Genomic DNA, 14,247 nt, shown 5'->3' with positions numbered 1-14,247 from the left:
ATGTACTTTTCGAATCTACATTGTCCCAGAAGGGTCATTTTTTCATTTAGAACAAATTTTTTTATTTTAAAATTTCGTGTTTTTTCTAACTTTGCAGGGTTGTTTTTTAGAGTGTAACAATGTTGTACAAAGTTGTAGAGCAGACAATTACAAAAATTTTGATATATAGACATAAGGGGTTTGCTTATAAACATCACAAGTTATCGCGATTTTACGAAAAAAAGTTTTGAAAAAGTTACTTTTTGCGTTTCTCTTTGTTTCGTCGTCCGTGTCTGTCGCGGGTGACCATGAACGGCCATGATCGATGACGACCAACTTTTTTAAAACTTTTTTTCGTAAAATCGTGATAACTTGTGATGTTTATAAGCAAACCCCTTATGTATATATATCAAAAATTTTGTAATTGTCTGCTCTACAACTTTGTAGAACATTGTTACACTCTAAAAAATAACCCTGCAAAGTTAGAAAAAACACGAAATTTAAAAATGAAAAATTTTGTTCTAAATGAAAAAATGACCCTTCTGGGACAATGTAGATTCGAAAAGTACATTAAATTTCCCATAAAATGACATGTTCCAAAATTTTTTACAGTCGAGTAACGGAAAATGGGAGAATTGTTAAAACTTTTTTAGTGTTTTTTTCGATGAAAAATACGTTTTTTCGGAATTCTGAGTACGCCATCAAATCGGGCGTCTAATTTTACATAAAAGTCCCTTTGACACCAAATTTCTATCTCATCACCGTTTCAGGCTGCAAATTATTGAAAAACACCTCTTTTTTCGCATGTTCAAAAATGGAAGGGGTCGTACCGCCCCTCCGTCACGAGATATCAAAAAACGGACCTCGGATTCGTGATCAGGGACAAAAGTTACCCCTTAGGACAAAGTTTCACGCAAATCGAAGAGGGGTCGGGGCAACTGCTGTGTGAGTTGGCGGAGAATTACCCATTGGTCACATGGCAAAAAAGGTGTATGCGTAGTTGATTGTTGGAGATCAAAGGATAATAAATATTATATATGTTTTATATAATGTTTCCGAGCCTATTTACAGAAAAATTGTACATGGATCTTTCACAAATTCCGTCACTTAGGTTTGTAGCAACTCGAAAAAAGTAGGTATTTTATAAAACTTGTTGAGTAAATCAAAATAGACCGATGTTCACAATGGGGAAAAATTCTGTAACTTTCAAAAAAATAATCACGTGGTTACTGGATGGCCCCTTTATGATAAACTGATTTATGTGAGGGTTCATTCTAATACAACGCAACGATTTTTTTATCGCACACCCTTATGTAGACCAATTTACGGTGAAATTCACCAAACAATAATAATCACGTGATTCGATTGTTTTTTTACAAACTTTTGTCACTTTGTTGTTGGACGAACCCTTACCTAAATAAGTTGTATGCAACGTTTAGTTGTTCGCAATTAAAAATGTTATGTTGCGCAGGTAAACAGTTTTATTATTTCCTCAAATTGAATTTAAACAGCACAAAAGTCAACAAAATAAGTTACGTTGTTTGCAGATCACCCCTTTGGGGCCATCAACAAACGATATGGGCACTTTAGTTATAAATTTCTGCCCTCCTGAAAACTTGAAGCTCCATACCTCCACCCCCTGGTAATACATTTCCGATACATTTTTTTTGTATAAATCCTTGAACCCCGCCCCCCTCCCCCTTGATATTACGGCGTTATGTAATGCATGGACGCCCCATAACATGGATAGAGAAGGTGGGAGTGGGGGGGGGGGTCTGTCCTTCGTGATAATGGAATAATACAAATATTTTTTTACTATGAAAATGCTATATCGTACTGCTACTGTGAAAGCGGTATAGGGGGGGGGGGGGGTCTAACATGGGCGGGCAATCAATTCACATGTCCTTGTATTGTCTATTAATGTTTTATAATAAAATCATAACCTGAAGTTGCTCAAACTAACAAAAACTATGATTTATTTTGAAACTAAAATTTCGTGACGTTGCAACGCAACGAAAAACCCTGTTTTCAAAAACAGTGCGTTGCAACGTCACGAAATGTTAATGGTCTTTAAAAATCGAGGTTTGATTTTTTCGAAAAACTAATGATTGCATTCGATTTGTTGGTCAATTTTACACTAAAAATGGAAGAAGAACTCCAAATTTGCCATTTAACAGAGCAGAGTTAATTGCGAAACATGAATTAGGTCAGGTTTGAGAAAAAGTCACGCGTTGCAACGTCACGCTACATATTCCCCTCTCAAAAATAGAATATTCGCTTAAAATAATGTTTCAACATTGCTTCTTATAAGAAATTTAATGTACTTTCCGAATCTGTAATAACATAAGTACCTTTTCAATGTATTTTTTTAGTTACAGCCGAAATACTGAAAAAAGAAAAGTCAAAGCGTTGCAACGTCACGGCGGAATGTGTCATTAACAATTTGTGTGTCTTTATTATGAAAAAAATCATGCGGCATAATGACTAACATTCCCGTCCCTTAAAATCGAGATCTACAAACTGACATGGTGGGCGCCGTTGGTGGCCAATGACTGTTACCTATTCGCAACTGATCTTGTTCTGGAAATCATGGTGTTTTATCTTTTCAGCGCATTCATACATGCTGTTGATAAGGGAAATACCACTTGATAGTCGAAGCCTATGATCAGTAGTGCTGAAAGGATATTACGGTTCTGTTCAGCAACGGAGAAGGACAACCATGGGTGGTCTCTCATGCTCATGCTCATGCTAATGCGGCATAATAACTATGTATAGCTAAAAATTTGAATGTATATTGAAAAAATCTGTACAATTGTTTGTCAACTATTAAGACTACATTTTAGAACGCTTTTTTCATTTTTAATCGAATAGCACTCATTATAGCTTGTTGCAACATTTTGAAACAAAATTACAATCGTCATGTAAATTTTAATTTGAGGGTAACATAATTTGCGCAAACTAACCGATATTTTGCAAAATGTTGACACTGCCATAACTGTATATTGCTTATTTATTATAACCATTCTGTGATACATCATGTTTAAAAATTTCAAAAATCTGTTTTGGAATTTCAAATTTCGCCCATTTGAAATTTTATTCTTGATTTTAATTTTTTTCTAATAATTGAAAACTAGAGCATTATTTTCTGAGAAACTTGTATTAGATAATGTGGGAATATTGTTTCTTTTATTCGCTGTATTTAAATCTTCAATCTTTCTTAAAAAGTGTTTATTGGACATCTTCTAAATTTTTCGATAAAGTATAAAATAAGCAACCATGGACACTATTTAAAACAAATCGAAGGCGAGATTTTTGAGTTAAAATGAAACTTAAAGTGACTAAATCTTGATGACGGTGCATTTTATCTAAAATCTGTGAAGTTCTTTTCGACTGCAAATTTGCTGTTAACTAAAAAATCGTAAAAAAATCGTGTACCTACAACTTTGCCGAAGACACCAAACCGATCAGATAATTGCCTAAGAAATTACAGATTTTCGAATATTTTCGTACCAATTTTGTATGAACACACGGAGATAAAACTTTTAACTTTTTTTTATCATAAAAGAGTTCCCAAAATCGTGGACAAGCGTTCATGAAAATGGGAACCACGAAAAAAGTGTTCAAATTTCATGGTACGTTTTTCAAAATCGTACTATGGGATTTGAACACTTTGTTCGAGGTTCCCATTTTCATGAATGCTTTTTCACGATTTTGTGAACTCTTTTTTCTCCGTGCAGCTGCCAAAATTTGTTTGGAGACTTGTATGGGTAAAACAATGCCACAAAATGGCTTCTTTGGCCATAGGGAGCCCCCACAATATGACATGATTATTGCGTTCTTTAACAACTTACAGCTGTAATGATTTAAAGAGTTTTTGTTCGTTGAATAAATCTACCTTAATAGTATCTTTGCAAAAAAATGGTTTTAACTGCATTCTAACCTATGTTTCAGAAAACTGAATCCCTCCTAGTAAATTCCGCATTTTTTTGAATAATTTTTTTTATTGGAAAAAAAAACTTTATAAATACTAACACGCAAAATAAAAATTCCTCAAATTTAGTTTTAATTGCAAATTTCTAAAAACAAGAAAGAATACATCACGGCGTGACCATTTGCCATGACTATTTGCTGCAATTTTATTTGTTAAATCTCATTTGGTTTCTTCTTAATATTATCGATTATTTTTAATTTCGCTTGATTTCAAACTTTGAGAAAAAGCACTGATGAAAGTTGAACAGCTGCTCCCCGAGCGATTCCCCCGGGAGACTGCCCGAACACGCATTAACAGTGCTCCCGATCGCAGCTCGATCGAAATTTTGCACGAAGAAATCCCTAAACAACTGCGGCTGAAACTGACGCTCGGCGTTGAGCCATCCCATCTTTTCGCCGGCACACTCAAAGTAACGCTGAAAAATTTAAAGAATTTAATTTAAAGTATGGAAAAGACAACAGTTTAACTTTACCAGGGTTTCCTCGTCTTTGACCACATTCCGATTGTACATGACTCGCTCAATCACATCGGAATCGGGAGAAACGCATGATCTGACCTTTGAGAAGAGCTGCTTTATTTGAACTTTGCTGTAGTCAGCCTGAATTTTAAGGAAAAATGATGTTGATTATTTATATTTTTGTATTTAAAAAATAATCTTACAATGACTTCAGACAAAACAACCACCACAATCATGAAATAAAAAACTTTCACTGCCATATTGTGATCCTTCTGCGTCAAATTTGGAATTGCAACTGAAATTTCATGGAAAGTTGTGTCGACTGCAGTGATAAGGTACCTTATTCTGTTCAAAAAAGCATTGATTGTTTCACTTAAAAGTCTGAAAATGTCTTTCGCGTAGAAAATTGTATACTTTTAAAATTGCTGCAAGTTTTTTTATTTGCAATATTTTGTTGTTTATGTAAACCTAAATAATTTCAAACCCATTTTTCATCTTCATCCAATGGTTCTTAGTGTTTCAGCTCAAAGTAGCAATTGTGGAACGCGTAGGCCTTGTCCTCCCGGGTGGCACCCTCCACGGTGGAACACTTGTTGTAAATATCCTCCACGGTAGCCTCGTTGTGTCCATCGGCGAAGAACTCCACAAACTTCGCGCGCACAAAGTCACCTTCCGGGGTGAGAATGTCGTTTTTGGTGAGGAAGCATGCTATGAAGTTCTGAAAAAAAAGCAAAGTTTTTGCAAGAATTTTCGATGAAAAATGCTCAAGTTCTTCAAAATACCTTGGACATTTGCACGTCCGGGAATAGCTCCCCGCCGGATTTGGCACGTTCGACGAACTCTTTGTCAATCGTAACCTTCAACTCTACCGCGCACACACCCGAAACGGCGGCCATCTTTTCCAGCTGCTTTTCGGTGTAGTGGCCCTGTGAAAATCAACAAATTTGTAATCAATTATCAAAATAATTTTAAAAATAATTAAATTCTTACCAGACAGACCGAGGCGAGGGACAAAACGATTAGGAACTTCATCGTGCTGCGGCTCTGCTTATTTTCCCAACTGATCCCTCTTTGGTGAACTGCTTTGGAAGAACTGTACGAACCATGGTCCATGGTAAAGCTTTTATAGATTGGTTAAAGTACTGAAAAAACCTAAAGTTTTTGCAAACTTCAGTGCAAAAAAAACCCCGACAAGTGTCGCTTATTCAATATCGCAAACGCCTAGTCATCGTTAGATCTGCGCATCTCGATGGGCACCAAAAACCAAACATTTCCTGGTGAAGATGACTTCATCCAGAACGATTTGTTTGTTCAACTTTTGTTAGGCTGCGATTATATAATATTTGTATACACTATCCAACAACATATATATGATATATTTGCAAAAACTTGAATTGATCAATTTTTTTACGTTTATTTGAACACATGTTGAGATTATCAATAATTAATTCCACTTGTTTTTTTGTAAAAAATACTAATGTTTTGAATTCAGAATTGCTTTACGAAAGCAATTGAATATTTTTAGCGAAATACAAAAAATATAATCACAGCAGAACAGCCTAAAATTTGGTACCGATCTGAGCAGACTTGGCTTTCCGCAAAGCATTTCAATGTTGTATGGGAATTGCATTGAAAAACCATTTTTGAATTTGAATTGAATTGAGTTTTTATGGGAAAATCAACTTTTTTGCAATTTTAATTTTACTGCCAAATATGAAACTATTTATTTTTTCTAATGGTTTTCCTATACAAAAATTTCATTTGACAAGAGCCAAAACCGAAAAAAAATTCTCCGTACGGGCTCAAATTTTTTCTGGGTCAAAATAATAAGACCTGTATTTTTTTGTTTGGCCATTAGGGTGACCTACATCGTGCTAGGGTGGTTCGAAAACTGGCAATTTTCGTAATTTTTCACAAAAACCATCACATCTCCGCGTCATTTCATCCGATTTTAGCTGTCTTAGACACAAAAGAAATAACCCACCATTTTCTAATGACGATATCTCAGCTACTAATGGTCCGATTATTAATGTTAATACATGAAACATTCGTAAAATTTTTCGATCTTTTCGAAAAAAATATTTTGAAATTTTTTAAATCAAGCCTAGCATTTTAAATGGGCGTAATATTCAATGTTTGGCCCTTTTAAAATGTTGGTTTTGATTTAAAAATATTTTTTTCGAAAAGATCGGAAAATTTTACGAATGTTTCATGTATTATCATTAATAATCGGACCATTAGTTGCTGAGATATCGTCATTAGAAAATGGTGGATTATTTTGGTGAGATTAAGAAAACTTCAATTTTCGTGTTTCATTTTCTTAAAGCGGCTCTATCTCAGCAACCCGATGTCCAATCTTCAATGTCTCTTAGACAATTTTTTAGCAAATTTTCTTAACTATAAAAAAAATTAGAGATGGTCACTTATGTCACTATTTTTAAAAATTGAAATACTGCAAATATTTCGCTAAAATCAAACTTTCGGTGGCTATATCTGTAAGGTACTTTTCGATTGCAAATTCAATGTTGCATTAAAAAATAATGTCAAACTTGTTTTTGCATGAAACTTCAATTTTTTACAAAAATCACTGTTTTTTCAAAAATTCACAACTCGGCGGCAGATTTTTTGACCATGTTTCTCTATGGCTCAAAAGTTGCGGATTTTTGTCCCCTAAAACATATCAAAAAATCTCGAAAATCAAAAAATACATATTTTGGAAAATTGAGTTTTAGTGAAAAAAAAGTTGATAAAAAAATCTGCAATTTTTTTCCGTGTACCTATTTTTTCTAAAAATTCCTCAACAATACCTACAACTTTGCCGAATTGGTGTGATCAGAAAATTCACTCAAAAGTTACAGCTGTTTGAATATTTACATACCATTTTTGTATGGACAGCAGCCAAAATTGTATGGAGACTTGTATGTGTGAACCAATGACGCAAAATAGCTTATTTGGTCATAGGGAAGGCCCTCACAAAGTTTAAGTGAAATAAAAAAATACAAAAAATAAAAATGGTCGAAATCGGCCGATTTCGTAGAGAGTTGCTAATATGTTATGTGAAATTTTCCGAGGAATCCGATAAAAATATTTTCAAATGTTAAGCTAAATTTTTGAAACTTCTTACTATTTTTCCCAAATAGTCAAACTAATCACCTTTCTTTTGCGTCTAAGACAGCTAAAATCGGATGAAATGGGGGGAGATATGGTTTTTTTAAAGTGTTTTTTTTCAAAAAATGACGAAAATTGCAGTTTTTTCAATCACCCTAATGGCCAAACAATAAAATATGGGTCTAATTATTTTGGCCAAGAAACCCCAAGAAAATTTTTGCAAAATTTTGCAACTTGTGGGAAATTGGACGAGCTTACCGGTAAAAATATTTTCGAAACTGAAAATCAAGTCTGTCATATAGAAATTGCCAAAACCACCAAAAAAGCTATTTTTTCAACATTTTGCCTTCCTCACTGAGGTAAGGCTATAATCCTGCTCTAAAAATGAACTTTGTATAAAAACGTCGTAGACCCACCTTCATGTATACATATCGACTCAGAATCAAAAACTGAACAAATGTCTGTGTGTATGTGTGTGTGTATGTGTGTGTGTATGTGTGTGTGTATGTGTGTGTGTATGTATGTATGTGACCAACAAACTAGCTCATGTTTCTCAGCACTGGCTGAACCGATTTGACCCGAACCTGTTGCATTCGACTTGGTTTAGGGTCCCATAGATCGAGTTTTATACAGATTGAAGTTTCGATAAGTAGTTCAAAAGTTATGTATAAAAATGTGTTTTCACATATATCCGGATCTCACTTAAATGTATGTAAACTATGTCCGGATCCACCATCCGACCCATCGTTGGATAGGTTATCAAAAGACATTTCCAACGAGTCCAAAACATTGAAGATCTGGCAACCCTGTCTCGAGATATGGCCACTTAAGTGATATTTATGTACTTTTTGGAAGCCGGATCTCACTTAAATGCATGTAAACTATGTCCGGATCCATCATCCGACCCATCGTTGGATAGGTTATCAAAAGACCTTTCCAAAAAGTCCAAAACATTGAAGATCTGGCAACCCGGTCTCGAGATATGGCAATTTAAGTGATATTTATGTACTTTTTTGTAGCCGGATCTCACTTAAATGTATGTAAACTATGTCCGGATCCACCATCCGACCCATCGTTGGTTAGGTTATCAAAAGACCTTTCTAACGAGTCCAAAACATTGAAGATCTTGCAACCCTGTCTTGAGATATGGCCTTTTAAGTGATATTTATGTACTTTTTGGAAGCCGGATCTCACTTAAATGTATGTAAACTATGTCCGGATCCACCGTCCGACCCATCGTTAGTTAGGTTATCAAAAGACCTTTCCAACGAGTCCAAAACATTGAAGATCTGGCAACCCTGTCTCGAGATATGGCCATTTAAGTGATATTTATGTACTTTTTGGAAGCCGGATCTCACTTAAATGTATGTAAACTATGTCCGGGTCCATCATCCGACCTATCGTTGGTTAGGTAGTTGAAAGACCTTTCCAACGAGTCCAAAACATTGAAGATCTGGCAATCCTGTCTCGAGATATGGTCACTTAAGTGATATTTATGTATTTTTTTGTAGCCGGATCTCACTTAAATGTATGTAAACTATGTCCGGCTCCACCATCCGACATATCGTTGGATTGGTTATCAAAAGACCTTTCCAACGAGTCCAAAACATTGAAGATCTGGCAACCCTGTCTCGAGATATGGCCATTTAAGTGATATTTATGTACTTTTTGGAAGCCGGATCTCACTTAAATGCATGTAAACTATGTCCGGATCCACCATCCGACACATCGTTGGATTGGTTATCAAAAGACCTTTCCAACGAGTCCAAAACATTGAAGATCTGGCAACCCTGTCTCGAGATATGGTCACTTAAGTGATATTTATGTACTTTTTTATTCCGGATCTAAAAAATAGATGAAATTTGTGTACAACCCCATCAAATCAGCCATTGTTGGTAATGAGTGAGGAAGGCTCCAACCACATAGGTGGATTAAGTTAGTTTTGATTTAAACTTGGGATTCCAGCAACCAAATTCAACCTAATGTTGGGAATTGTTTACTATGCGTGCTTTAGTTTCGTATGTTCAAGGCTAGGTTCAAGGTCAATAACTTAAACGTGACATACAACAAGATCAAGGTGAATTGATGTTTGAAACGAAAATTATTTATGTTGTTTTTGGGTATAAAATCGTTATCTGAATTGCTAAATTTGGCAAATATTACTGCCAGTCTCTACCGATCATATCTTACTCTCGGAACCGATTTCCCATGCATCTGCCAGACAAACGTCTCCCCGTTCGATGTTTCATATTAATTAAACCGAAAAGCACCTAACAAGACTTTGTAATCAAGGCACTCTGATTAATGGTGTCAAAGCTGTCTGTAAATCTTCCAGGTCCTATACCGGAGAGGTATGACGACGGCATCCGAAGAGTAGCAACGGCTGCACCGAGTCGGAAAAGCTTGTTCCTGCATTTTCCGAAACATTTACATCTTTCGGACTTCCCCCCACAAGGACCACATCACCAGGATCAGCAGGACTGTCGATGTTGGGCTAAAGGACTCTAACGTCACACATCTCCCGCCAACGGCCAGAGGACAATCGACAACAGGCGAGATTTATTGGGATTGTAGGACTGTGTCTTCGTAGAGTTGGGTCGGCAGGAGGTTCCGGAGCTCGAGATACGTGGAGTTCCGGCGTGGTGACGGGTTCGTTGAGATATGGCTTCTTCGGTGGAATTTGGTAAATCGAGTTTGGGACTTGTGAACAATTTTTTCCTATGAAAATCCGTACCCCTATGGAGGACACAAACAACTTCACTAGCGGCCGGTCAAAAGTCAAATCAAGTGTAGTAAATTATTATTATCAAAGAATTATAACATTCTCTTCATGCTTGTACAATTTCGTCCCCACTCCCTGGTAGCAGCACACGTGAGCTTATGCACATTTCAGAAGGGGATTCCTTGCCGGAGAGTGCCTTCTTACAAGAAGGATAAGAAGCTGCTTCATCCTCGACCGCAAGAGTCAAGAAGGCGAATCGTTAAGAAATATGTAGTGAGAGTTGCACTCTTATGCAGGGACACTTTGATATGGACTTCTTCCCATGTCCTGGGAGTGTATGTTTGTGTGGGCTTGGAGTAGGATATAGCCTGCCAGCCGTAGTGTCCTTTCCATCGATGATATGCGGTGGTCGAAAAGGATAAACTAAAGATCCTGGCAAACATGCATATATCTCTGGGAGAGCAGTTTCTTGGCCCGGGTGGATCTTCATCGTCTTGATGGCCCGAGCTCAGAGGAATGTCCTCTGGTACTCTAGACTAGAACCAGCAGCGACTCAGGGATGTCCAATATTGTTCCGAACTTTGTTCCGTTGGAGGATACGAGCCGAGGCAGGGTGAGTTTCTTGCAAGTCGACAAGCCGGAAAGGGACAGGTTTGTTTCTTCGCAAAAGTGCACATGTGAGAGAACTCCGGACACTGAATATCATCCCCCACAAGCCTCTTCAGTATATTAAGTTTATAAATGAGTCATTCAAGTGAGAATATTTTATGAGGTGAACTGTGTGTGTGTGTGGATCTGCTCGTGGAAGGGGATGAACTTGTAGATTATAAATTACTGTATAAGTTTTGTTCGATATATTTTATCAAATTATGTATTTTTTGACAGCCAGCTCTTTCCGGTACACCGATACTGCACGGGGGACTGATTCTGGTGAGTTGTGCTGGCGGTCCAAGTTTTGGAATTTATGGCCGAAAGGTTTCGATGAGACCTAATGAAAGTTTATGTTAGGCTCTCCATGCTTGGAAGTTTTGGCATTGGCAAGTGCATTGCTAAACCAGCAGTGCCTTCACGGGTCCCCCACAGACCGTTATTATGAAAAAAAAATTTCCACCCAAACCAATGATTGGACATGGTTCCTGGGACCATTCTGCACCTCTGGGCCGAGTTTCAAAATATTTGCCGGCAGAAATTTCGAATACGGTCAGTTTTAGTGTTTCGAGTAGAAATTAAGGAGAAATCACATGTAAAATGCGTAAGAAAAGATCAAAGTTTCAATGTTTTAACTCCAAAACATTACTGGTCATGGTTTTAAATTGTACTAACATGTAGCAGAATGATATAAAAACGATTTACAGCACTGACTTAGCCGGATTAAGCCTAAGTTAAGTGACTTAAGTATATTATTTACAAGTTTATACCTTAATATTAAAAAAAAAAACATTACATCAAGGAATTTTAGGTCAAGAAAAACTAGATTGCACAAAAATAACTTAAAATGGGGTGACTTTGAGCCAAGGGGTGACATTGTACCAACAAACGCATAAAGATTGCCTTGATAAGCTTGAATTTTATGTTAATTTATTTATTTGTAGACGGATTAATTTGGTCTATTTATGTTCTAACAAAGCAATTTGATGATATTGATACGCAAATCTGCTTATTCTGTTTGAATAAAGCCTGTTGATTTGAAATTAAATTAATTAAAATAAATTTAAAATCTCTTGGAATCCTCCAAATTTGAAAATGATGCTCACATTTTTCCGTTCTGAATCAATTCCTACTGAAATCAAATAAAACAATCAAAATATTAGGGAAACAAATTTTGTGACGTGACAAGTTTGTGACATTGCAATTAGTATAAAATTGTTCTTTTTTGTTTTAAATCGTTTACAAATGTCAACCTTAATGATAATAATTAGCAAAAGTTTAGTGACACAACTTCCCACAGGATTAATATTTCAAACCAACCAATTATTTTCCAAAATTGAAGTTATCGTCATAAAAAAATTGAATAAAGTAATGTTGATACACTCATAGTTAAAATTCAATAAAACATATGATTGATCATCTAGAACGTTCACTAATAATGCATTCATCAAAACAAATCCTACTTCTGCCCAATGTGAAAACACAATCAATCTTTTAACAAGCTTAGCATATCCTATGAAAACATGAAAATAGTACAGTTAAATATCAAATCAAATCAAATTTTTCGCTCTACAACATTATCAGCCAAACTGGGGTGAGAGGCAACCACGTTTAACACTCTACCACCGAACCCGGTATAGTCAAGTATGTACAGGCAAAGTAAGTTTTCAATGTGACTTGTGTCCTAAAACTCTTGTCGGGGTCAAACGGTAAGGCTTATGAAACTAAAGCTTTATCTATTTCTTTAGTGTTTCGTACTTATTGAACTTTTTATGGCAGAGGACAACATAATCTAAGAACAATATTTGCAACGATTATACTTTGCAATTCAAGCATATCGAGCTTGTTTTTAAGCTATCTGGTTATTATAAAATCGTAAAATGTGGTACAATGTCACCCCTTGGCTCAAAGTCACCCCATTTTAAGTTATTTTTGTGCTATCTAGTTATCTTTGACTTTAAATTCCTTGATGTAAGGGTTTTTTTAATGTTAAGGTATAAACTTGTAAATAATATACTTAAGTCACTTAACTTAGGCTTAATCCGGCTAAGTCAGTGCTGTAAATCGTTTTTATATCATTCTGCTACATGTTAGTACAATTTAAAACCATGACCAGTAATGTTTTGGAGTTAAAACATTGAAACTTTGATCTTTTTCTACGCATTTTACATGTGATTTCCCCTTAATTTCTACTCGAAACACTAAAACTGACCGTATTCGAAATTTCTGCCGGCAAATATTTTGAAACTCGGCCCAGAGGTGTAGAATGGTCCCAGGAACCATGTCCAATCATTGGTTTGGGTGGAAATTTTTTTTTCATAATAACGGTCTGTGGGGGACCCGTGGCCTTATTTGATTGATAACGTTGGTGGAAGTGTTGGTTCAAACTCGGTGCAGTGAATAAATGGACTACGCAACTTTTTAGAACATTGTTAAACAATAACAAATAACCGTGCAAAGTTAAAAACAACACCAAATTTTTAAATGAAAAATTTTGTTCGTAATGAAAAAAATATTGCAGGTTCAAAAAGTACACTAACTTTCCCATAAAATGACATGTGCTGAAACACTGACCTACAAAAATTGACAAAAATGGCTGCGCAGGCTCAACTCGAGGGGAAACATGAAGTTTGGGACCCCAGAAACACGTGCCCTTTGAATTTTTCAGGGCCGAATGGTTTATCTCCAAAATTTGAATAGAGAATTAGGGCGGTTTGTCGCTGTTAAATACAAGCAAAAATTGCATGTACTGTGTGAGCAGTTCTCTAGGATTTCGGTCATTCGATTTTTTTTGTATTTTTTAATCCGACTGAAACTTTTTTGGTGCCTTCGGTATGTCCAAAGAAGCCATTTTGCATCATTAATTTTTCCATATAATTTCCATACAAATTTGGCAGCTGTCCATACAAAAATGATGTTTGAAAATTCAAAAATCTGTATCTTTTGAAGGATTTTTTTGATCGATTTGGTGTCTTAGGCAAAGTTGTAGGTATGGATACGGACTACACTGGAAAAAAATGATACACGGTAAAAAAAATTTGGTGATTTTTTTATTTAACTTTTTATCACTAAAACTGGATTTGCAAAAAAACACTATTTTTAATTTTTTTTATTTTTTGAAATGTTTTAGAGAACATAAAATGCAAACTTTTCAGAAATTTCCAGGTTGTGCAAAAAATCTTTGAGCGAGTTATAAATTTTTTAATCAATACTGATTTTTTAAAAAAATCGAAATTTTGGTCGAAAAAATTTTTCAACTTCATTTTTCGATGTAAAATCAAATTTGCAATCAAAAAGTACTCTAGTGAAATTTTGATAAAGTGCATCGTTTTCAAGTTACAG

The 14,247-nt window shown here is 35.6% G+C and overlaps 2 protein-coding genes across 2 annotated transcripts; both read right to left on the bottom strand.

Moving 5' to 3' along the window:
* Positions 1 to 4,086: 4,086 nt before the first annotated feature.
* On the bottom strand, positions 4,087 to 4,749 carry LOC120419792 (uncharacterized). Its single transcript, XM_039582628.2, has 3 exons — positions 4,631 to 4,749; positions 4,443 to 4,568; positions 4,087 to 4,385 (listed from the first exon to the last, which is right to left on the bottom strand). Exons 1-3 carry the CDS (start codon positions 4,685 to 4,687, stop codon positions 4,164 to 4,166), a joined length of 405 nt encoding a protein of 134 aa, XP_039438562.1. The 5' UTR covers positions 4,688 to 4,749; the 3' UTR covers positions 4,087 to 4,163.
* Positions 4,750 to 4,841: 92 nt separating this feature from the next.
* LOC120419783 (uncharacterized) lies at positions 4,842 to 5,548 on the bottom strand. Its single transcript, XM_039582616.2, has 3 exons — positions 5,418 to 5,548; positions 5,210 to 5,353; positions 4,842 to 5,145 (listed from the first exon to the last, which is right to left on the bottom strand). The coding sequence occupies exons 1-3, from the start codon at positions 5,538 to 5,540 to the stop codon at positions 4,939 to 4,941; spliced, it is 474 nt and encodes a 157-aa protein (XP_039438550.1). The 5' UTR covers positions 5,541 to 5,548; the 3' UTR covers positions 4,842 to 4,938.
* Positions 5,549 to 14,247: the final 8,699 nt, after the last annotated feature.

The sequence above is a fragment of the Culex pipiens genome, chromosome 2, assembly GCF_016801865.2.
Source record: "Culex pipiens pallens isolate TS chromosome 2, TS_CPP_V2, whole genome shotgun sequence".
Lineage (NCBI taxonomy): Eukaryota > Metazoa > Arthropoda > Insecta > Diptera > Culicidae > Culex > Culex pipiens.
Note: the sequence above shows the minus strand (reverse complement) of the source record. Positions and strands in the feature narration are given on the sequence as shown.